Source organism: Chenopodium album, chromosome 11 (genome assembly GCF_948465745.1).
Source record: "Chenopodium album chromosome 11, dcCheAlbu1.1, whole genome shotgun sequence".
Taxonomy (NCBI): Eukaryota; Viridiplantae; Streptophyta; class Magnoliopsida; order Caryophyllales; family Amaranthaceae; genus Chenopodium; species Chenopodium album.
In genome coordinates, this window is record NC_137844.1 from 8,510,881 (window position 1) to 8,533,271 (window position 22,391).

Genomic DNA, 22,391 nt, shown 5'->3' on the forward strand with positions numbered 1-22,391 from the left:
GGTTATGCCTTGGATGTGAGTTGGTAAATTGGTAATGGTTTTTACTTTGTATATAAGTTATAATCTGAGCTATATACTTCTAAGGCCGCTTTAATGATCAAGAGGAAAGTAAGAAACACAAATACTTAACAACCCTTAAGGACCTCAAAAAGAAGTCTCTCATTCTAAAAATGTAGAGGTCCAGATGTACACAACCTTATCTATGCAATAACAGAAAAGTCAATTCCAATTGACTTGTAAACAATCCAATATGGAACGATCATATTCTATTCTCAATAAATAGATAGTGTATGTACATATCCGCAAAAAAAATAGTACTCTGTAGTAGATCTTTGACTTAACATAGTTGTTTGATCATTCGAGTTACCCTTAAATGCATATCGTACCAATATTGACAAATTGCATAACATAATCTCCAAAAACAATTTCTTGCATAGCTGATTTCATGTTTGACAAGCAATAGCATCATACCGACGGTTTGTCGGTTATAATAAAAGAATAGTGAACATTATATGCAAAATCAACACTAGAAGCAGTGATATAGGACTAACGTTGATTATTGGGAAACGAATAAAGGGTTTATTTTTTCCAATTAAAAGCCAAGAAAGAGCTTCGATATGTTATAATAATGCCATTGACAGCAAAACTTTAGGCTTTTTAGCAATCATATATTATGAATTAAGACAATTATTTAATGTGATGTGGGCTAAGATTTAGGCTTTTTTGATATAAATTGCATGAGACAAATTCAAGTGATTATTGCTCTATCTTCTAGATTTTTTTTTATTAAAGGATTAAAATAAAGCATTACTATATTCTTTTGGAAGAATTATGCGTTGTCCGCGAATTAAATATAGCATAATAATTCTAAAAATAAAAATTTCCTAAAATTTATTCATTATTTATGACCAGAAGAGTGGCAATTTATTATTCACTCGTATATGCATGGACTTAGGTACATCCAAAACCATACTCACGTAGTATTTTCTACGGAGTACAATATGTTTTTTCAAGTTTTACTCACTTTTTTATTTCATATGTTTTTTTTATAGATTTTATATTTATGATAATATTTGTCGGAGATAGGATAGATTTTATGTTGTCTCCGAGGCTTGTTGGCTTCGTAATCTTTTATTAGAGCTACAATGTCCTCTTCGTCGGGCTACCATTGTATATTGTGATAATGACAACGCTATCTATCTTTCTAGCAACCCGGAACAACACCAACGCACCAAACATGTGGAAATGGATTTTCATTTTGTTCGAGAAAAGGTTGCATTGGGTCACGTTCGGGTTTTACATGTTCCTTTCAGATATCAGTTCGCGGACATTTTCACTAAAAGCCTTCCACGAGACTTGTTTTTGGAGTTTAGATCCAGTCTTAGCGTACGACCTCCTTCCGCTATGACTGCGGGGTGTGATAGATATTATATTTATGATAATATTTGTTGGAGATAGGATATATTTTATGTATATTCTGTATCCTTATCGTACTAAATTTCCTAACTAGACTAGTATTGTAAACTCTATATATATTGATCAATGGTACACACTCCAATTCGAGGAGTTTTTCCGAAATCTAACATTTTTTATTACTGGCTTTATTAGTTTATTCCGTTTATATCAACCTTTTATTCATATTTTGTCTTCTGTCATTCCACTTTTTATGACCTAATTATACAAAGTACGAAGTATTTAACAGTACCAGTGTTCTCCCATTTGTGTTTTTCTTGTTTTTTGTTATTATAATAATTGAGTAGAACTCAAGAAAACGGGGATAAATCATATATGAAAACGTATGCTTTTAGTGCGAAACATTAATAATTATCCTTGAATAATGTCGCTCCCAATAATACCATAAATCAATTAATATTTCCTCATACGAAATGCAAGATTTTCCCTTACCACAAATTTTGTATTCAAAGTTGAGACAGCTAGCTAAATTGAAAAGGACTTTCGTTTATAAAATTAAAGATGTTTACCTAAAAAGGAATTTCAAATAAAGCATATCATAAAATAGTAAGGTTGATTTAAGTAAAAAGCGGGTAATGGATCCTAAACATTTTTGAATTTCATGGAATAAAGATAACAAATGAATGATAATCAAATATTTTTATATGTGGCTGGTCATAATGTCTGGCCAGCCATCATGAGGGTCACCCATTTAATATTTGGTAGGAGTTAATTACTTATTGTTATAAGAGTTACTCGATCAGTGTTGTAGGGGTTTACTTTATTCTTTTATAATTGGTTATATGGTATGGTCAGCCATACATAAAACGTTCTAGAGTGAGTTAGTTATCAAATGAGGTACAAACCTTTTGAATGTGAGGAGGTTAAGAGGACTCCTATCCAATCGACAAGAAAACTTGCATAGTTAATAGCTAAATAAAATTTACCCGTATAAACAATATCATTGCAACTTCATCCTCCTCTCCTTTTTAACTTAAAAAGTGAGTTGTAATACCATCTTACTTAATTAGTCGGTTCTCCCCCATATCTTATGATTTTGCAAACAATAAAGCATCATTAACTCCAATGAAATCAACAACCACGATATTATTGGTCCGATAATTAGGTGTAGTTGACCCTACTACTAGTTCATACGATACAATCACAACCCACTAACAAATATTCAAATATCTTACTTGATTCTATAGAATAAGTCAGGATCTTTCGTTCTTTCTCTTCAAGAAAGCCCAAGTTGATTGTCTCAATAATGGTTAGAAGCTGAATTTTGTGCATCAAACAAATAATGAAAGATGGAGCAATAATAAAGGTCATGAAAATAAATAAATTTCGACGTTAATATAAGTGTAAGAATTCCGAGCAAAACGCTATCTAGCGGTGGCACTGGCCGTCAGTGGCCGAGTAAGAGTTATTAGTATTCAACATGGCACAACCCGACGTAGTTTCAGCATTACACAGCCTAACACAGTTTCAGCAAGATAACCTCCTTACCTCAGTGGCTCAGTAGGAGCCAACAATAAGGGCTTTTGTTTGCGCAACCAGACAATAAATTCACTTCTGTACCATAAGAATTTTTTTTTTTTTTTTTTTTTTTTTTTTTTTTTTTTTTTTTTTTTACTTTTGCAATACTTTCAATGATCTTTTTACAACAAACCAAAAATGGCCTTTAGAGCAGAGATATGTATGATTTATTTAAATATACCACTAAGATTACAAACACGCACTTAATAGAAGATTAGAAAAAAAAAAACCGATCCTGCTTCTGAAATGCTAATTATTTGAATGGGAGAAACAAGGGATTTTCCATCTCCCAACTCTACACTCTCAGTATATTACAATTACATTGAATGAAATAGAAGGATGATGAACAATACCGAAACCACTCACCTCCTAAATGTCCTAATCTCCCTTTCTATGGCCCTAAAGCTCTATACAAAACTGTTTGTTATACCTCCTATTCTAAACACTAACTATTTGATTATATTGAGAGAAAAAAAAAATAGGTAGAAAACATATTATGGTACAAAAAAATTTACCTACCTACCTACAGGTTAGAGCTTTGTACAAGGTCGCATGGACACAGGAGGACAAGATGAGCATTGGAGGTCACCATCCTGATGGCATCTGCTTCGGAGGATAATTGGTAAGTGAGCATCATCTGCCGGTGTCCCTTCTTAACAGGAATTTACAGACCATTTTTTGCAGTTGATGGTGAGATAATACCCCTTGGGAGGGACGGGCGTATCTGTACAGTGATAATATGGTATACATCTGAAAGTTTAATCGGCCATAAACATGTGACCGACTGCATGGCATCCCATCTTGAACATACCCAAGGTCTCCGTGGACAAAAAGTCCGAAGGTTCAATAGGCCTTGACGGACTGCTTCTCATTCTGCATCACCTTGAAACATCTTTCACTATCACTGCAAATGGTGGCAACAAAAGCTTGATTTTGCTTTTGGGTTACTGAGACTGCACGAGGCCTTTACATCCATGGTGCAACTCTGGGCTTCACGAGAGAGAACTGTCATTCTTTCAACTACGTTTCACTCTTCTTTGATGGGTTGGCTGCTTTTGCCTTCTCCATTTCAGCCTCTTTTTGGGCCTTTTTCTTGTCCAATTCGGCCTGTTTACAATTTTCATCGTGTGCTTTCCGAAATAATCTTGTGAAGTTCAACAGAGTCTGTGCAACTGCATTCAGTTAGGGGAAAATACATGAGCTAACTTGATTTTTATTAATGCTATTTGCAAGTCTGGTACAATCAATCAGACTATGTGGAAAACAAAAGAGAGTTTGCAATTATACATGATCACCAGACAGCTTTTCTGTGATAGACAAAAAAAAAAATTGGAAAATTACGGAAAGTAGTATAAATTTATAATTATATTATATGTTCAAATTCAGCCACGGTGAAAGGAAGTGCTAATATACTGGGGACTGCAGTCTGAAGCAACAATGAAATGGGTATAACATTACTTCAACACACATTGCAGGCCTTGAGTAGTTGAGTGAAAATGAAAAGGTTTCGCTCAAAAATGGTACTTAAGATAAGTGTATTTATCATTTTCTATGACATACCCAATTAAACAAGCAAGCAATAAGCTTTAAAAACCCACTAGTACTGAATCTTTCAATGATACCTTGCTCGAAAGGATACTTAGCAGGATCTTCACCAAAATAATAGGCTAGTGCATCCGCATTTCTACCCTGTCTCCCAATAAGTTAGACAAAAGAACGAAAAGCATGAATGCAGTGCACCATAGAAAAGATAAAAGTAGAAAAAGTAATACCGCTATAGAGTAAAGGCTCATCACAGATTCCACCTCTGCTTCAGCAACACCGACAAATTCCTTCAGAGTCTGTAACAATAATAATTGTAAATATAGGTTAATACAATAAAGAAAAAAGGGAGAGAAAGAATGAAAGAGAGGGACAAAATATCAAATAAATAAATAATAATAATAATAAAAAATACAAGTATAAAGGAGGGAAATATCAGTCAATCTCCTGATAGTTGACTACTTTGACTGGAAAACTAAAATAAGGTGCTACTGTTTGAAGATTTTTTTGACAAATTATTTTACCTACATTAAGATGTAGAATGTATTATTCACATAAAATGACTGCAAAATTTTCTTCTTTTTAAATTGATTCAGTAGTGAAAAAAATCAAGAAAATCTTGTATTGTATCTAGAAACTAACCGTAATGTGAAATTGCCCAAGAAAATTAAATCAAATAAAGAATAAACAATAAAATTATTAAAAAAATAAATGTATGAGGATTTTGAAACAAACGTATTTCACAGCATTAGAATGGGAAGCAAAAGTTCCCCGACAGTTGTGATCTCTTAACATTGAATTCATCATTTCAACATCAAAAGACAACGCACAAAAAAAGAAAATAGCTCGTGGGCAGAACCAGGAAGGTTCAAAATCAACAAACTTAATTTTACGACATGAATATCGCTACTGGCAGGAATGGTTGTGTCCCAGCGATCATTATTGTAACTAAGGTTGTATTTCAAAGGTTTGGATTTTGAATCTCCTCAAAGCTCTAGGATTTTTCTATCTAAACTTCAAAGTCAAAACAAAAAAAGCTCCTACACTTCAAGTGTTACAACCTCAAAAGAAGAGTTAGGGGGGAGGGAAGGAGTAGGAATTCACCCCAATAAAGAAAACTTAAAGTACCAAGGATAATGGGGATAGAAAGTCAACTGGAGAGATGTACCAGATGTCATATCATGAAGGACAGTTACTTCAAACATCACATAACAAAAATCCGTACCGTGCAAAAAACCTCAGAAACAGGACCATCATTAACAGATGCAGACAACTCCTGCTTAACCTTTTCCAATCCTTTGTTTATAGCCTGCATTTCTTCTGCCAAGGACTTCAATTGTATCTGTAAAAAAAAGCTGTAACTCAGCCTATAATCAACTATTTACCATAGAGTTGTCATAATGAAAAATAATAAAACCTTTGTTGCAGCTTCCAGGCTTAGAAGATCTTCATGAAAATCCAACAGTGCAGGAAACTTCTCTGCTACAAACTGAAAAATAACAACTATTATGAACTGGAAACTAGAAATTAAAAGGAAAAGGAGAAGAAGAAATAATAGATCAGAGAAGGTAACACATTCTCTGTAGCATTCAAGGGTTCTTAACACTCCCAAAACTTAGAAATCCTTCAACATTATCAATTTATAGTCATCAAATAAAGCTACATGGGTTTATAGTAATCATTCAACAGGCAGTGCAGATCCCATGCAAATTCACTTTATGTACACATGCAATTTTTCTATATAGACTTCAAGCTATGATTGTGCAAAATATCAAATTCTCTTAAGACATTAAAATATAGAGGTAAAGGTTTCATATTCAAGCCACTAGCACACAGGATGTCTAAGAATAGATTCCAATGTCCCAAGAGTTCTGTCTTTTAGTTTGAAAAATAGCAAAGCAAAAACGAAACAACAAACTAAGCCCAGCTCATAGCTAGATTCTACATGAATCCATCCAAGTAACAGATTCAAAGCAACAGTGATGAACTTTATTCAATGGTGCGTACCAGATAAACAATTTCAACAGCCACCGTCAAACACTGCATCTAAAACTTATTAGATTTTTTACCATATTCGGTTTCTGGATGTTTGTAGTTCAATCCATCAGAACACCAAGTCAAATCTAGATCTAGTAAAATGATTAATAGTCCCTAGTATCAAAGAGGTCCTAAATCTATATACAGTTCACACACTTCTTTTGGGCATGTTTTGCGGTTTCTTTATCCAAGCACTCCAAAGGCAAACAAGAGAAGATACAAAAATATATGCAAAGGTGTCTAATTGTAAAGAAAGGCAGGATATGGGACTATAAAATAACAAGATTTCACATAGAACCCGATTTAGAAAACACGAGATTTAACCCCTTGCAAGTGTTGCAACGCACAGGTTTTATATATATAGGAGTTGGATCAGGTGAAAACCAATCTTAAGCTGAAAACTGAAAACATAAGATCTTGACCGTAGATTATAATCTACCACTAACATATCAAATCTGAATGTTGGTTTTTTTCTCTCAATTACAAACAAAAGCCTTAACTTTCTCTCTCCTCCATTTTCATGCTTTATTTTCTCTCTCCTAATTTCTCGATTCTTCTTCAAATTTCATGCTACTTCTTCAAATCATAGTGTAATAGTTTCGATTATTCATCAAATTCGTTATCATTATCGTCTACGGTCTATCAAGTAAATCGTTTTTGATTTCGCTTTATGTAGTCATTTTTACGTTATTTGATTAATTTTCCTTTATTTTAGCTTTAAATCAGTGAATTTGTTTTTAATTTCAAATTAATTTCTTCAAATTGTTGTTTTTGAGCTATGATGTTATTTTGTGGGTCTATATTTATGTTTGATTTTGTATTTTCTAAGTTTTTTTTTTTTTTTTAATCAAACTGATTTTCCGATTCGAATTTTTTGAGGTTCGATATTAATTTCAGTTTGTGGCTTGTTCCATATAAATTTCACGATTTTAATATTGTGTTTGTTGCCATTATTATGATGATATTAAGCTCCGATGAGAAAATGGAGGTTTTGTTGAGGTTGTGGCTTGTTGAATACGAATTTCGGTGTATTTTGCATATGGTTTGTGTTCGTGCTGAGTACAGGAGGAGAGAGATTAGCAGGCCTAGGCTTGTTTAATTATGTTCAAATAAAACTTAAATTTCTTCGTATGACATTCTTTGTGATTAATTTGTGTAATTTATCTTAATTTGTATAAATTAGGTTTTTGTGTGTGATTTTAGCTTGATTTTAGTTTGATTTTAGCTTGATTTTAGTTTGATTTTAGCTTGATTTGTGTAAACTTGGATAGTATTGTTAATAAGAGATCTTAGAGTACCAACAATTCCTCAAAATCTTATTATTGCATGGAGTGTAGCAGGAGGAGAGAGATTAGCAGGTCCTTAGATCTTGCTATTATGATGTTTGCTCTTGCTTTAGGTTGTAATGGACAGAAAAATTTCTTTGGAGGTTGATGCATTTTAGACTCCATCATTCATAGTACTAACTCTGAATTTGATTTTACAAGGCTTCGATTAGTCGATTGCCACCACTTAGGCTCATGATTACCATATTGTCATAGTAGTTTGAATTTTTTTTTTTTTTTTTTGGGACTATATGATGATGGAAGATGATTTAAAAGCTCACTTTGGGAAGTTAACTCAAGATACGAAAGTGAACAAGTTTCAATACTTGGCTAGTTGGCTTATTTTTTGCCTGGTGTTGTGAGTTTGTGGCTTCAATTTAAAGAATTTGTGCTACGCAAATATGATTTATAAATCTAGTAAAAGATAAGTTGAAACTTATCCTATGCCATTCTAAGAACCCAGATTCTTACTTCACATAGTTGGATAACAAGTCTATCATTCAAAGAATAAAAAAAGAAACACTACAATAAGTTGATGTATGTGTATTATTTATCGTACCCCAGATCACTTGATTATACGTTGTATGTAGTATATTCTGCATTCACTCAAATTGGGGCTCCGAAATGGTTTTGTGCAGTATTATGAACTAGTGTTTTGTTTTCGCGTGCTAGAAACCTATTATCTCAATCGGTAGAGCATTGTGTATACACAATAATGTAGGTTCGAATTCTACATAGGTTCACATATAGTGATTTTTAATTTTATTAACATATAATCCTATTAAGATATAGTGTCATTGTTGTTATAATTATTTTTTTTTATGACGTTCTTGAACAGTATTCTCTGTTTGTTTTTTCTATATATAGTGTGACTTATATGTAAATGTTGTCAAATTTGATATAGTTACCTTATTTTTGTATATAGTGACCTCTATAGAAATGTTGTGAAATTTGTTTTAGTCACCATATTTTTGAATATAATGACCCTTATGTAAATGTTGTCAAAATTTATGTAGTTACCTTATTTTTATATATAGTGACCCTTATGTAAATGTAGTCAAAATTTATATATGTAGTTACCTTATTTTTTATATACAGTGACCTTTATTTTTGTATATAGTGACCTTTATGTAAATAGTGTAAAAAACTCAAAGTCGATATAGTTACCTTATTTCTGTACACAGTGACCTTTATGTAATGGACCCAATTTAATTCAATGGGATCTTTCATTCACATTTTTTTCCACCAAGAACGTTTTTTAAAACTCTTTGACCCCCGAATTTGGAGTATCCTACTTTCACCCAATTCATAGGGTTCAAAATGTAGTCAAAATTGATATAATTACCTTATTTTTGTATATAAATGACCTTTGTATAAATATCGTCAAAATTGATATAATTATGTTATTTTTATATATAGTGACTCTATGCAAATGTCGTCAATTTAGATAAAGTATCTTATTTTAGTATGTAGTGACCTTTATAACGGTTGGATTGATTATATGTAAGGTTGGAAAGATCTTAGACCTTTTAAACCGTTTGATCTTTTGTGCTAATATATATGTATAAGTATATAAGTATATTTCTTCTGATTGATTGATCTCTATTAATCTTTTTATATAAATCCCTGGACGAGATAACTTTTTACTCAAGACTATTATTTGATTAATTTTGATATCTCATTCATTAGTTTCGAATAAATGCTTATATATAGCTCCCATCATTTGACGCTTGATATTATAAGATGAGATCCCTTCACCCAGCCCCAATACATTGAACACACACCATGATAAAATGGTCATAAACATTACAATCAGAGAAATATAGGCTAAATTGGTAATCCAAACTAAAGTTCATAGAACTAAACAATCAACGCCGACATGCAGTGCATGTGGCTCCTGTCTGGGGGACTGGAGAATCAAACATACACAGCCTTTTCCAAGCAATTGAAATAGGCCTGGCTACTTCACAATGAACAAGTAGAAGACAAATTGTTCCAAGCAAAGACATCAAAACCTTGAAAAGAAGTAAGGACATACCTTGCAAAGATAATGCATAAGTGTTATCCTGCTGTTAGTTGCACGAGTATCTGTTAGTTTCAAAAGACTATCCAACTTGAAGCCAACCGCAGATCCTATAAGATATGAAGAGTTGAATAATCAATCAAAATATCAAAAGAAGTTTCATCACTCGACAAATAAAAAATCAAATAGTTTGTTAGGGTTATTTTCCTTATTTTTGGTTAAGTCGGTTGGGCTTAGTCAGCCTGGTCTAAAAAACTAGTCTTGCCCTTGTGATTATGGCAATTGATAAACGCACATACATAGACTTGTTAATATAATTGAAGAATAGTCAGGCAGCAACCAAAATCATAAGCAAGAGATAATGGTAAACTAAGATCCTAATTACTCCGTATTAATTTCACTATGGATATTAATGGAGACAAACCATGTTGACAATGTAATGCATATCCGGCAAAGATGTCTGCACTATCTTAGCGAACTAGATGGAGATGGGATTAACAAGGGGCCTCACAAAAATCAACCCAAATCTGGGCGCAAATCTGATTGATAGGTAATAGTTAAAATTAGAGATCAGTCCAATTTTGCTGGACACAGCTCACATAGGTTACATTGCAGATCAAGAGGCAGCATAATTACAAATTGGCAAAGAGCTCTTCTTAAGTCTAGGAATCAGCCGCTTAAAAGTCTGGCTAAAAAAGTGTATATTTTCCACTCTTCCCACACCAATTAGATCAAAGCAGCAGGATGCTACTTTGGCCTGCTAAGGGAAAAAAAGGAGAAAAAAGATGCTTCTAATACAGATCTTATATTGACCATTTGATAAGGGCAGCAAATATGAGTTTCATAGAGATAAATCAACCAGGATAGTGTATAACCAATAGATGTCTACCAAGTAAGAATGTAGTAAAAACTTAATGGAGAAGCACATTACTAAATTGGTATTCATACCTCTTGCAGTTCCAGAATTTAATAAATTTCCTAGATTAAGAATCATCTGCAAGATCTCTTTCAACTTCCCAGAATTTCGCACCTAGTTAAATATAAGAAAGCACAAGTGAAGAGATCAGGACATACATGAAAACAGTACAAAAGTGGCATCTGTGCAAACGAAATGTACCTCTTCACATGCAGAATTTACAGTATTCAAACTCTTTTTGAAATCTGTAACCTGCAAAAAGTAAGGGGTACAATGACACATTTCTGCATGGTACACCAAGCAAGGCCACATATGTGTGCTCAAAATGGTGTTATTACAATGCAACCCACTAAACAAAAGTACCTGTGTGTTAAACTGAATCTTGAACAAAAATACTCGTAATTTTGACTCCACCCGCGGCACTTTCATGAGCTCTAAAAAAAACTGTATAACACAAAGAAGAGAAAGTAAGCAAACCAACAGTCACAAGTGACATTCAGAGTAAGCATATATCTCAGACTTCGGGAATAATAAAATGAGCAAGGAAAGGGAAAGTCATTAAAAGATAGCTAGGACCAGGAAAAGAAGCTTATAATCAATTGAGCATCTACAATATGAAGGCAAAGATCCACAAATGTAATTAAGATCAATAGATGAAAAGTTCTATTAAAAGTTTTATTAATCAAACAAAAATGCATAGTTACAGACCTGCTCGCATTTTCCCAGCTTTGTCCTATCACCAGTGTAGTTCTACAAAGCAATAGAAAGAAAGTCAAAACTACAATTTCAGCAAAATTATTTGAACTACTCTAGGATAATTATTAAAGCATGTGAAACCCATTCCCAATCAAAGATAATGGTGCAGAAGACTTGCAATAACAAGGAAATATAAAAATGTTTCAGTTCAAAGATCAAAAAATTAACCTTTAGAGTGTCCATCTCCTCTTTAGTGGGACAAAACTTAATTAGGTTTTCCACCTGATCAGCATCCAAGACTGACTCATCCATAGCAAGTACTGCAGCCTGCGGAATAGATTAAGGCAGCACTAACACTTAGCATGGCATGAATAAATACAGACAATGTAATTGCTTATCCCTTCACAATATACTCCCCACAGTACCTTCTCAAAAAAGTGAAAATGTTAAGAAACTAACAAGATTAAATCTTCATTGTCTAAACCAAGAGGATGCAAGAAGTGCACAAAATCCGCCTTAATCAAAATGGCAACATGGATTAATATTTTTAACATCTATGGAAAGTTTAACAACACATATACACACACAGATATATTAAAAAGAAAAGGTGAGTATAACAGTATAACTTATAACATATATTAGCTTGAAGATATCACATTAAAATTCATCTACATCAAAATTGATTCACAGCTATAGCCAAACATTGAGTAAAAGCTTTCCTAGAGAGTGCAGTTCCAGGAGAACTCTACTAGCTTTTGCAGGATTGGCAACACAATTTCACTAATCTGACAATTGTATACATAGTGGTCATGGTGCAAGAAGAATAATGAAACTGAGAGCCAACATAAGTTCACAACTCATAACTGCATTCCAATGTCTTTGAGAGTTTGAGTAGGTCAAGGAAAGTCTGAAGAACATTTTTCATATAAGAAAAAATAACTATTTATACATCCAAAGGACAAAAGGACTGCTATGTTTTTTATCTTCTGTACAACAAGTCTGTTCTGAACATATCAAGAATGAAAGATATCCCATTCAAAAAATACATCAAAACCACTCCACTATGATTGTCAATTATCATCGAGATATGTATATACATTCACAAATATTAACAGAATTCATCACCAACTTGCAAATCCTCTCTTTACACCAAAATATAAGGGTAGGTCCGTAGGTGTACAGTCAATTATCTTAAATAGATTTAAGGACATACTTAATATTTATCAAAGTTGGGCAACGGATTACTTAAATAGCGTGGATCATGGTTTTCTCAATATATATGCATAAATTGACTTGCTGATTGAAATCCATTACAAAATCTGCCTCATTACTCAATAAAATGGCAATATATATGAAGAAAATTATAGCATACCATCATATCAGGGAGTGGCATCTTAACCTTTGTAAGCATAATCTCTGTGTTGTTAACCCTTCTGAGATCAATCTGCAGCAAGCATTTAGACATATAAATATGATTGAATCCAAGCAACAAGCAAAGTACAAAAAGGTGAAGACAATTGAGAAATTAAAATTGCAATCATAACTAGTTAGCATCGAATATAACCAATGAGCACCACAAGGATTGAAAACCCCTTCTCATGGTAACATAAATTTAGCTGGTGTACTATTCAGTGCAAGACTACGAATGTACCATGCCAACAGTAATCCCTTGCATATTATCTTCTCACTTGAATAAGTATCAGGATATAGAAAGTTATAGGCTGTGATCATCAGACTTTATGTTTGTTACTCATCCATGACATCCACATTTAAATTGAAATCCATGCTTAGAAGATTTGTTCAGTTCCCTCTGATTTTCCATAAGGACGGTCAAAATTATTTCCCATTTGCTTCATGCCAAAAAATTTATCACTATATACAGAAAAACGGGATCGTCTAAACAAGCAATAAGTTTACTAAAAAGGGGATAAATTAAGCAAGTAATCTCTCATATTGGTTTTGTTTATACGGCCAATGAGCTCATGGGGGCAAAAAAGGCTATAACATTTTCCATGAATCTAAACGTGTAACTCACTACCCCCAAAATCAGGGGATCATTCACAAAAAATATGATCAATTTGTTTGAAGACACAAAGTATATCTTACTTATTGAAATCGAAAAATCACTGTCCTCACAAAGTCTCACAACAACAAAAGAACTAGTCTACAACCACAACGCTACAGAACAGCAGCTCTATTGCTGATTTATTATGAAACATGATAGCTACAAATAATGATACTAATAAATCACAGGGGAATCCCAGTTAAGACTTCAGGAGTGAGCACTCTGAGCAGCAAGATTTGATTATGTACTTACAGGTATTCTAAACAAGAGAATGTAAGGAGAATGAAAGATCCACCACTCATTAGTTGTCTTCAGCTTTTTTTTTTTCTTTGCCATGCAACACCTTAAAACCTCTATTTTATGAACGACTGCCTTTAATAATTTTTTTCCCTAGGATATAAAGTTTGTGAAGTGGCATCTAAACTGACATTCTGGCAGAAAAAAGGTCAATTTCCCAGAGAGCTGACTTAGTTTTCTTTATGGCAAAGTTGTTAACTTTCCTCATTATATTCTTTCATGGAAACAGGAACTCTGAATCTTAATCTCTATTTTCTTACTTTCCCTTCCTTTATCTTCTATTTCCTCCCCCGCAATTATCTCTCTTACCCCATCTCCACAATCAAATTTGCTGGACAATTGACCTGTAGTAGCCTTCAGAATGAAATTGCAGGAGGTAACAGCCTAAAAGGTCTAGACTGATCAGCAGCAACACACATTTATCCAAAAATGTAAGGGAAAAATCAACCTCCCCCTCCCACTGTACAAAATATCCATTGATGGCTTGGTCAAAAGTCAACTTCAATGCCTAACTTTTTAACAAAAACCCCACTTCTCCCACTATTAATTAAAGCTTGTTTGCATGTTGAAGTAATTGAATTTTTTCCCAATTTTTTAAATTATAAATGATTAGCAAACAAAATGGTGGAAAATATATCCACAAAATGAATTCCAATTATCAGCGCCCTTTCTTATAATTGACATTCTCTTCTTTAACAGATTTGAATGGTTTGGTTCACTATCTTCTTGATCTCCATTTCTAATTTGCATTTTTTATTTATTTTTAGTTTGATCCTGTGAAAGTTGTTTGCATGTGCAAAAATGGAGTTGTAGTGTTGGGGACCTTAAGGGAAGAGAATGGAGGAAATGAAGAAGAGAAGAAAAGAAAGTAAAGAGTGAATGAGAGGTTCACACCAATCAACGAAAATACAGGAAATCAAATCAACTTGCCAGACATTGGACTTTTTTGCGGGTAGTTGTGCTTAGGTCTTCATAAATTTTGCAGCTCTGATATAATTTTGCAAACACACACACACACTGATATTACCCAAGTGATAACAAAGGAGATCTTACCAAGCAATGACACATCCTAGGATCTTTTTAATTTTATTTTTTTTCTAAGAACATCCATTCATGTACTAAAGAAAATAGGCAACTGTAGGCATAGAAAACAAAAGATCTGATATCCTGAATGCAAGTGATATCTTCTCACATGCTATATACATCGACATTATAGGCTCATACACTTGCCAATAGAGTAATTCTATACAAATACAAACTCTGTACTGGGTTGTTAAATGAAACCTACTAGGAATATTAGCTAATAACCAAGTCTTTCAGAAACATAAACATATAAACAATACAAATGCATACACACTTTTAAAAACAAAAATTAAAAAAAAGGAAATAAAAACTAAATAAAAAAAAGCCTCAAGTACATATGAATTAAGGGATTATAATATGCCATTTCTACTGCATTACCAGATGAATAACTTCAGGTTTGGATCCAGCAGCCTTCTTCTTTTCAGCAGATTTCCCTCCTGCGCTTGCAGGCTTTGACACTTGATTAGAGAAAAGCTTCTCGATCTCTGACACGTCAAATTCTGCAGCACTTAAATTCGAAAGAATGATATCAATGCTTACGTATAACAAAAATACACCAGCCCTAGATAAAACAGAAAAGTTCCACTATTGAAACAGACATCTAATAACTCCAAACCGAAAAAAATACTATGAGCAGTAAATTGATGACCCATGAAAGAAATAGACATCTAGTAACTCCAAAGTAAAAAGGATTACGAGCAGTATAATGATGACCCATGGAAAAACTCAAAAAGGCAGTTAACATGCAAGCAAAATTGACATATACGATGGAAGGAAAATATATTCTATATATGCTATTGCAGAAAAGAAAAGAAAGAAAGATACACTACATTTGGGACCCTGCCTGTCTTTGCAATTCTTCCCAAAGGCTCCCTTGTAAGACCCTCGTCACTTTGCTCCAATGAAATGGTTTAAGGGGTGTTTTTTTAGGTGCAGTTCCTGGTGCTGAACGTGGCATCCCACGACCCCTACCCGCTGGAGGCGCATTAGGTACACCTGGAGCGGCTTTTGCACCAAATGGCGGTGGCGGTGGTGGTCCACCTCCTGGGGGTCTTGGTGGACCCGGAACAGCACCTCTAGGGGGAGGGGGCGGAGGTGGTCCTCCTGGACGCATTGGAGGAGGAGGTGGGGGAGGGCCTCCACCCCCAGGAGGTGACGGAGGTGGGGGAGGGCCTCGACCTCCACCAGGAGGTGGCGGAGGTGGGGGAGGGCCTCGGCCTCCGGGGGGAGGTGGAGGTGGGGGAGGGCCTCCGCCACCAGGAGGTGGTGGAGGTGAGGGTGGGGCTCGGCCTCCTGGAGGTGGCGGAGGTGGGGGAGGAGCTCGGCCTCCAGGAGGTGGCGGTGGTGGGGGAGGAGCTCGGCCTCCAGGAGGTGGCGGTGGTGGGGGAGGTGCTCGGCCTCCAGGAGGTGGCGATGGTGGGGGAGGTGCTCGGCCTCCAGGAGGTGGCGGTGGTGGGGGAGGTCCTCGGCCTCCAGGAGGTGGCGGTGGTGGGGGAGGTGCTCGGCCTCCAGGAGGTGGCGGTGGTGGGGGAGGTGCTCGGCCCCCTGGAGGTGGCGGTGGCGGTGGCGGAGGAGGGGCTTGGAGCCCAGGAGTTGGTGGTGATGGGGGAGGGCCTCGACTCCCGAAAGGTAGTGGTGGTGGCGGTGGTGGTGATGGTGGTGGTGGAGGGGCATGAGGTTGAGGAGGTGGGGAAGCGACTCTACCCCCAAAAGGTGGTGGTGGAGGTGGAGGTGGAGGTGCTCCATAAGAAGGTGGTAAGGAAGTCACACCATAGGAAGGGAGTGGCATTTCGCGTCTAGTAGGTGGAGGTGGAGGTGGAGGTGGAGGTGGTGGTGGTGTGGCTACTCGGATGGAAGGAGCAGGAGCACCATATAGTGGAGGGGGTGAAAAAGAAGGTGCTGACATTCTACTTGAACTAGAAGGTGGCGGTGGTGGCGGCGGCGGTGGGGGTGCGGTTGCTAGGATCGTTTGGGGTGATGGTGAAGGTGTGACTCTCGAATAAGGGGGAGGCGGAGGGGGTGGTGGAGGGGGTGGTGCTAGTTGAGGCATGGTTGTAACTCCACATTGTTTAGCAGAATCAGGAAGCAATGATTGAGGAGGCATTGAAGAGGACAGTTTAAAATTGACATAAGTTACAGAAGGTGGTGGAGGAGGTGGCGGCGGAGGTGGCGGAGGTCTTTGTAGTGGTAAAACCTCTACAGCTGGGATATATGATGAAAAAGATTGTACAGTAGATAGGGGAGGCGAGGGTAAGGGTGCCTTTGTTTCTTCTTTAAGTTCATGAGACTCGGCTGAAGTGTGAGAGGATGGATCAACCAATGATGAAGAATCTGAGCGAGGAGAGCATATAGGGCTAGAAACTTCTTGGCTAAGCCCATCATCAGGAGTTTCAAGGCGAGAAACTTTTGCAGATTCGACAGGTCTTACGGACTTTGCATCCTGAGATTTATGCAGACGTCTATCGATACTGGAAGCAACAAACCCAAGATCAGTGCTGGCAGCACGATCCTTCAATTTACCAGAACCAGAGTCCATCACTTGATTTTTTGTACTTCCTAGAGAAGGTGGTGCACTGTTTACCCGAGCATATGGATAAGCCACATGCATGGAATTGGTGTAAGAGCCTTTGTTTGAAGGTATCCACCGATGTTCAGTTGGTTTTTGCTTTCCAGACTTATCCCCTGCTACCTCTTGCTGTTTTCCTCTGTGCTTGCCCAAAGCAGAATCAGAAGCTGACTTTTGGTTAAATGTAGGGGGCCTTTTGGGTGAAGGTTGCAAGACTTTCTCTTGTTTTAGCTTAGTAAGATCACCACTCAACTTTCGCTGTGGACTATTGCTATCAGACCTCTTTTCTGTTTCCCAGTCCTCTACAGTTTGTTTGCTATCCAGCTCCCCCACCATGTTGCCATCTACAAAATCAGTCTTGATATCCTGCTTTATGAGCACATCTGGAACCACAATCGTCGTGTCTGCCTCTTTATCTAGACCATCCAAAGCAATGTCCTTCACCTCATTCAGATCATCATAGTGTACCTCATGTTTATGTTTCTCTTCATGCAAAATGATATCATCCACAGCCCATTTAACATCTTCTTTCTGATTTGTATCATCCATAAGAATGTCTTTGACAGCATTAGGATCAGACTCAACATCCCGATGCAATGTTTTACTCCAATCATCCAGACCTATATCCTTCACTGCTTCAAGCTCCAATAGTCCTTTTGAGTTGCGTCTACGAGCACCCGCTTCTGGTGCACAATCTACAAATGCAGGTGGCTCTCTATCCTCTTTCTGTCCTATATTACTGACTTCATTGGCAGAACTATCATGAATTAAAGGAGAATCCAAATCAGTCTTCCCATCTTGGGCATCAACAGCATTACTGAATATCTCTTCAGCTTCGAAAAATTCCTCTGGTGAAGCACTATCAAATTCATTGTCATCATCACTTTGTAGCTCAGTGGTTATAACTGGAACTGCTCCAACATCCGAAAAGAGTACCTGAGAAAGATAATAAGTATGCATTCAACTCCCATCATTTGAGGAAGAAAAGGCATCTCAAAGGACAACTACAACTTACCTCTGCTTTGAAGTCTTTAGAAAACTGATCCTTTGCATCCCATGAGATATCGACTTCTTCATGGCTAAGAGACAAAATGTTTGACCGAATAAAGGAAGAGTGAAACATAATTCTGAACATAATTTCCTCCCTTGCTAAATCATCAAATAGATGGACACATTCCAAAACCACATCCCCTTGAACACGGCAACGAATATCCAATTTTACTAAGAGACACTCTGTCTGCAATTAATTAGCCAAAGATAAGGTCTTTAAAGCTATTAAATCATCATCAGAAATTAAGTGGGCAAAAATATAAGACTTTACCTCTGAATAGTGGTTGACCTGTTTTTTGGTCTTTAAAGATGAAAATAACAGCTTAGTACTTCTGCTAGATTTGGTTAAAGGGTCCTGCCCATAAACACGAACTACTGGTCTGCAGCCTTTACCCCCATCAAACAAAGGAAGTACTCTAAGTATTAAACAGTCTAGAATGAGAGGTGTGTCAGAAGGAGGCCAATCTGAGCCTAAACTTCTTCGGGATATATACTGAAGATATCTCTGTTGTGAAGGCTGTGGGTTTAAAGGAGACAAAAGCTGAAGTAGTTCCCTCGAGGCCTGCTTGTAGACCATTTCAAGTGTTTTTTGCTCACCGGAATAGTTCTTTCTGTACAAAAGAAGGCCTGCAAGCATAAAAGCAAGGACAGGCCAGCCACCTCTTTCACAGTGCATCAGCAATACATTTTGCTGTCCCTCCAACGACAGCCAGCTCTCACTGGAGCGCAGGAAGTGGTGAACCATTTCCAGGGGAAGCAAAGGACATTTCTCATATTGACGAGGATATTCCATAACCGTCATATCATAATCAGACAATATATCAGCAATATGACTCCTTCGATCCCCTTCTCTAAAGTTAAACACCATGAATGAGGCATCTGGGTAGTAGTCCTGTAACTGTGTCACAATACCACCAAGGTATTCTGTGTACTCATCTTCATTCAACACATCCGTGGAGAAGCAGCAATCAAACACTGAAAAGGAACAACGATCCAATTTACTATTGCAAACGAACAACCCTTTTGCAGAATTGAATGTAAAAAAATAATTGACATGCTCAACTAACAGAAAAGGCTAACTAAAGAGAAATCAAAGATAAGTTCTTAAGTTCATAAAGTTTCCACATCCTCTTCTAAGCAGAGAAGAAAGCATCATAAACTAATTGAATCCCATTTAAAATGAGAACTACATTAAAAGTTCAGCTAACAGAAAACCTCAAATACTATATACCCTAACAATCAACTATGCGTAGCTAAAACAACAAAAATCGTCTCAAGAAGTCGAATGCAAGCCAAAAAACCAGCTCAATTATGCAAGCTACATCACAATGTCAAATGCCAACAACCTAAAAATGACAATGACATAAAAACCCAGAAATGGAAACCAAATCTAACCCTAACAACCCCTCAGATTGCATCAAAATCAGCATAAATTGAAGCATTTCAGCTCAATGATCAACAAAATTCAACACTTACACACATTATAACAGAAAAACAAAACCAACCCATTAAACAAAACTCATAATTCAAACAAACCCAGAAAAATATAACCATTTGCACAAATAATTAACCAAAATTAAATTCAGAAAACTAACCGAAAACTCGCTCAGAAATTTCGAGAAGCCGATCAGGTGGCTTCCTATAGAAGAATCGACGAAACAGCGCCATGGGATGGCGCTGTTTTCCCCAAAATCGGATCCAAAACGATTAATTCCAATGAAACCCGGCCCTAATCCAGATCCAATCAATTGCGATCCAGCTAAAAAAATACCCAGAATTAAATAATCAAACCCCTCTTCAAAATTTATCAAATTTGGTGAAAAATTGGATAAAATGATCAAATCAAGAAGAATTCAACAACCACCCCAGAAAAATTAAAAGTCGAGAAGAACCCAGAATGTAATTGAGTAAAATAAAGTATAATAATAATAATAATAATAAATTAAATATGGTGGATCAAAAATTAGACAAAAATATAAAAAGGGTTAAGAAAATGATGATTTCATAAGATGGGAGCAATCAGAATCACATGGGAAAGAAGAAAGAAAAAAGGGGATATTATTTAGTGTGGACTGAAAAGGAGAATTCACTTAGACTTCCCCTTTTTTATTTATTTTTCTCCCTCTAAATTTCTCTCTCCTCTTCTTCTGAAAAAATAACAACAAATTTTGGTAAAATAATACTCCCAATAATAAATAAAAATAATAATAAAAGATGGGTAATTTGATGAACACGTGGAAAATTATTTACAGAGAAGAGAGGAGAAAAAATGGAGATTTGTGAGGTGTAACAATGGAGGAGAGAGAGTGAGTCTGGAAAAACAAAAAAACAGAGGATGATGAAAGTTTTAGGAGAGAGAAAATTAAAAGCTAAATTTTGGGATTAATGTCAGAAGAAGAATGCAGACTTTTTTATTTTTTCATGTGGTGGTATTTTATAAAATAAAAGTTTGGTAATTGGCAGGCAAGATCATGTATTTGTATAATTAGAATTATGGGTTTTTTAAATGAGTAGATATAAATACATAATATGGCCAAATGGTATGTTTTTGGTTGCTAAGTTGTCATTCATTGATTTTAATTTTGCAATTTTTGCACAAGGTTTTGAACATATGAATGAATCTATGATGATGGATTGATGGAAGTTAGGCCTAGTTGCTTACGTATATTAAGGCCCGGTCGATGGTAGTCATATTGACTTATGGTGAAATTTACCTTTCTCCCTTTGTCTCTTAAAGATTGTTGTATCTATGATTTGATACTTCTAAATATACTTCATGTCATGGATTAATGAATATGTTTGGTTTTTAATATGTGGGATATTAAATAAAGTAGAGATGCGTTGTGGGGACCATGCTATTTTTACCGTAAAAATTAGAGCATTATTTAGGAGCGACTTGAAAGAAAAATGAAGTAAACTTTAAAACGGAGAAAATGTTGTTTCTTATCGCAACTTTACCCAACTATTGTAGAGATGAGTTTGATTTGTAATGGTTGGCTTTTTGGTAAAAATATTGATCTCGTGATTTCAGGGTCAAAGGTTCAACTCCGTTATGGATTTGGGGCTCTTTAAAGGTGGGAATTCCATTATCTTTCTATCTCATTCATAAAAGAACTAATCAGCTAATCATGGACGGGTTGAGTCTTGATAAATAAATAAAAAAAAAAATGGCCAGTTACGAGTCAAGGCTTTAGGCTAGGCCAAGTTTAGAGCAAAATAAGTGTTTAATTCCTTTATTTCGAGCAAAAAAATTTTGGCTTTTTTGGATCAAATTCACTTCGAGCTAAACTTTAAAAGTCATGTCGAATCAGGCTAACGTTGCAACTAAGAGTGAACGGAGAAACTATATACTAGTATTGTTTTACATATCAAAATACTAAACACCTCCATTTTTCTTTTTTACAGCATTTCTACTATTTACATATTCCACTTTAATTACAATTTCAGATTTATATACTTAAAAAAAAATTATAATTGTATGAGATATTGTTAAATCCATTTACTGTGTATTTTATTAAGAATTTTGCTAACAAGCGCCTATGACATTAGATAACCACGGAGTACTTAATACTACCTCCGTTAACTTTTAGGGTCTGTTCTGATTGACTAAAATGAGCTAAACTGAACTGAATATTTTATGAGAGAAGGAAATTAAGAACTGAACTGAACTTATTGGTGCTGAACTGAATTGAACTTAACTGAACTGAAAATAAGCTGAAGAGAACATGCTCTTAGTTGCAACTTTGAAGTATTATTTATGAGACATGAAATATTTCAAAGTTGCAACTATAAGTTAACAG

At 35.7% G+C, this 22,391-nt stretch overlaps 1 protein-coding gene across 2 annotated transcripts; it reads right to left on the minus strand.

The window, feature by feature from the left end:
* Positions 1 to 3,130: 3,130 nt before the first annotated feature.
* LOC145567332 (formin-like protein 20) lies at positions 3,131 to 21,006 on the minus strand. 2 transcript variants are annotated; one of them, XM_081626592.1, is made up of 17 exons: positions 20,187 to 21,006; positions 18,863 to 19,566; positions 18,557 to 18,778; positions 15,806 to 18,477; positions 15,354 to 15,483; positions 12,903 to 12,974; positions 11,759 to 11,857; positions 11,543 to 11,584; positions 11,198 to 11,278; positions 11,036 to 11,086; positions 10,867 to 10,948; positions 9,934 to 10,028; positions 5,951 to 6,022; positions 5,759 to 5,875; positions 4,764 to 4,832; positions 4,614 to 4,680; positions 3,131 to 4,163 (listed from the first exon to the last, which is right to left on the minus strand). In XM_081626592.1, the coding sequence occupies exons 1-17, from the start codon at positions 20,257 to 20,259 to the stop codon at positions 4,012 to 4,014; spliced, it is 4,800 nt and encodes a 1,599-aa protein (XP_081482718.1). In that variant the 5' UTR covers positions 20,260 to 21,006; the 3' UTR covers positions 3,131 to 4,011. The 2 variants fall into 2 exon arrangements, with proteins under 2 accessions (XP_081482718.1, XP_081482719.1); XM_081626593.1 differs by having other exon boundaries at positions 4,027 to 4,163; positions 4,614 to 4,675.
* Positions 21,007 to 22,391: the final 1,385 nt, after the last annotated feature.

Excerpts from the sequence above, each read along its gene's own strand:
- LOC145567332 (XM_081626592.1), bottom strand. The coding sequence starts at position 20,259 with ATGGCGCTGTTTCGTCGATTCTTCTATAGGAAGCCACCTGATCGGCTT. Across the intron at positions 5,876-5,950 it reads GCCTGGAAGCTGCAACAAAG|ATACAATTGAAGTCCTTGGC; the intron begins GTTTTATTATTT and ends TTTTTTTTACAG. Across the intron at positions 4,164-4,613 it reads TAAGTATCCTTTCGAGCAAG|TTGCACAGACTCTGTTGAAC; the intron begins GTATCATTGAAA and ends AACTGAATGCAG.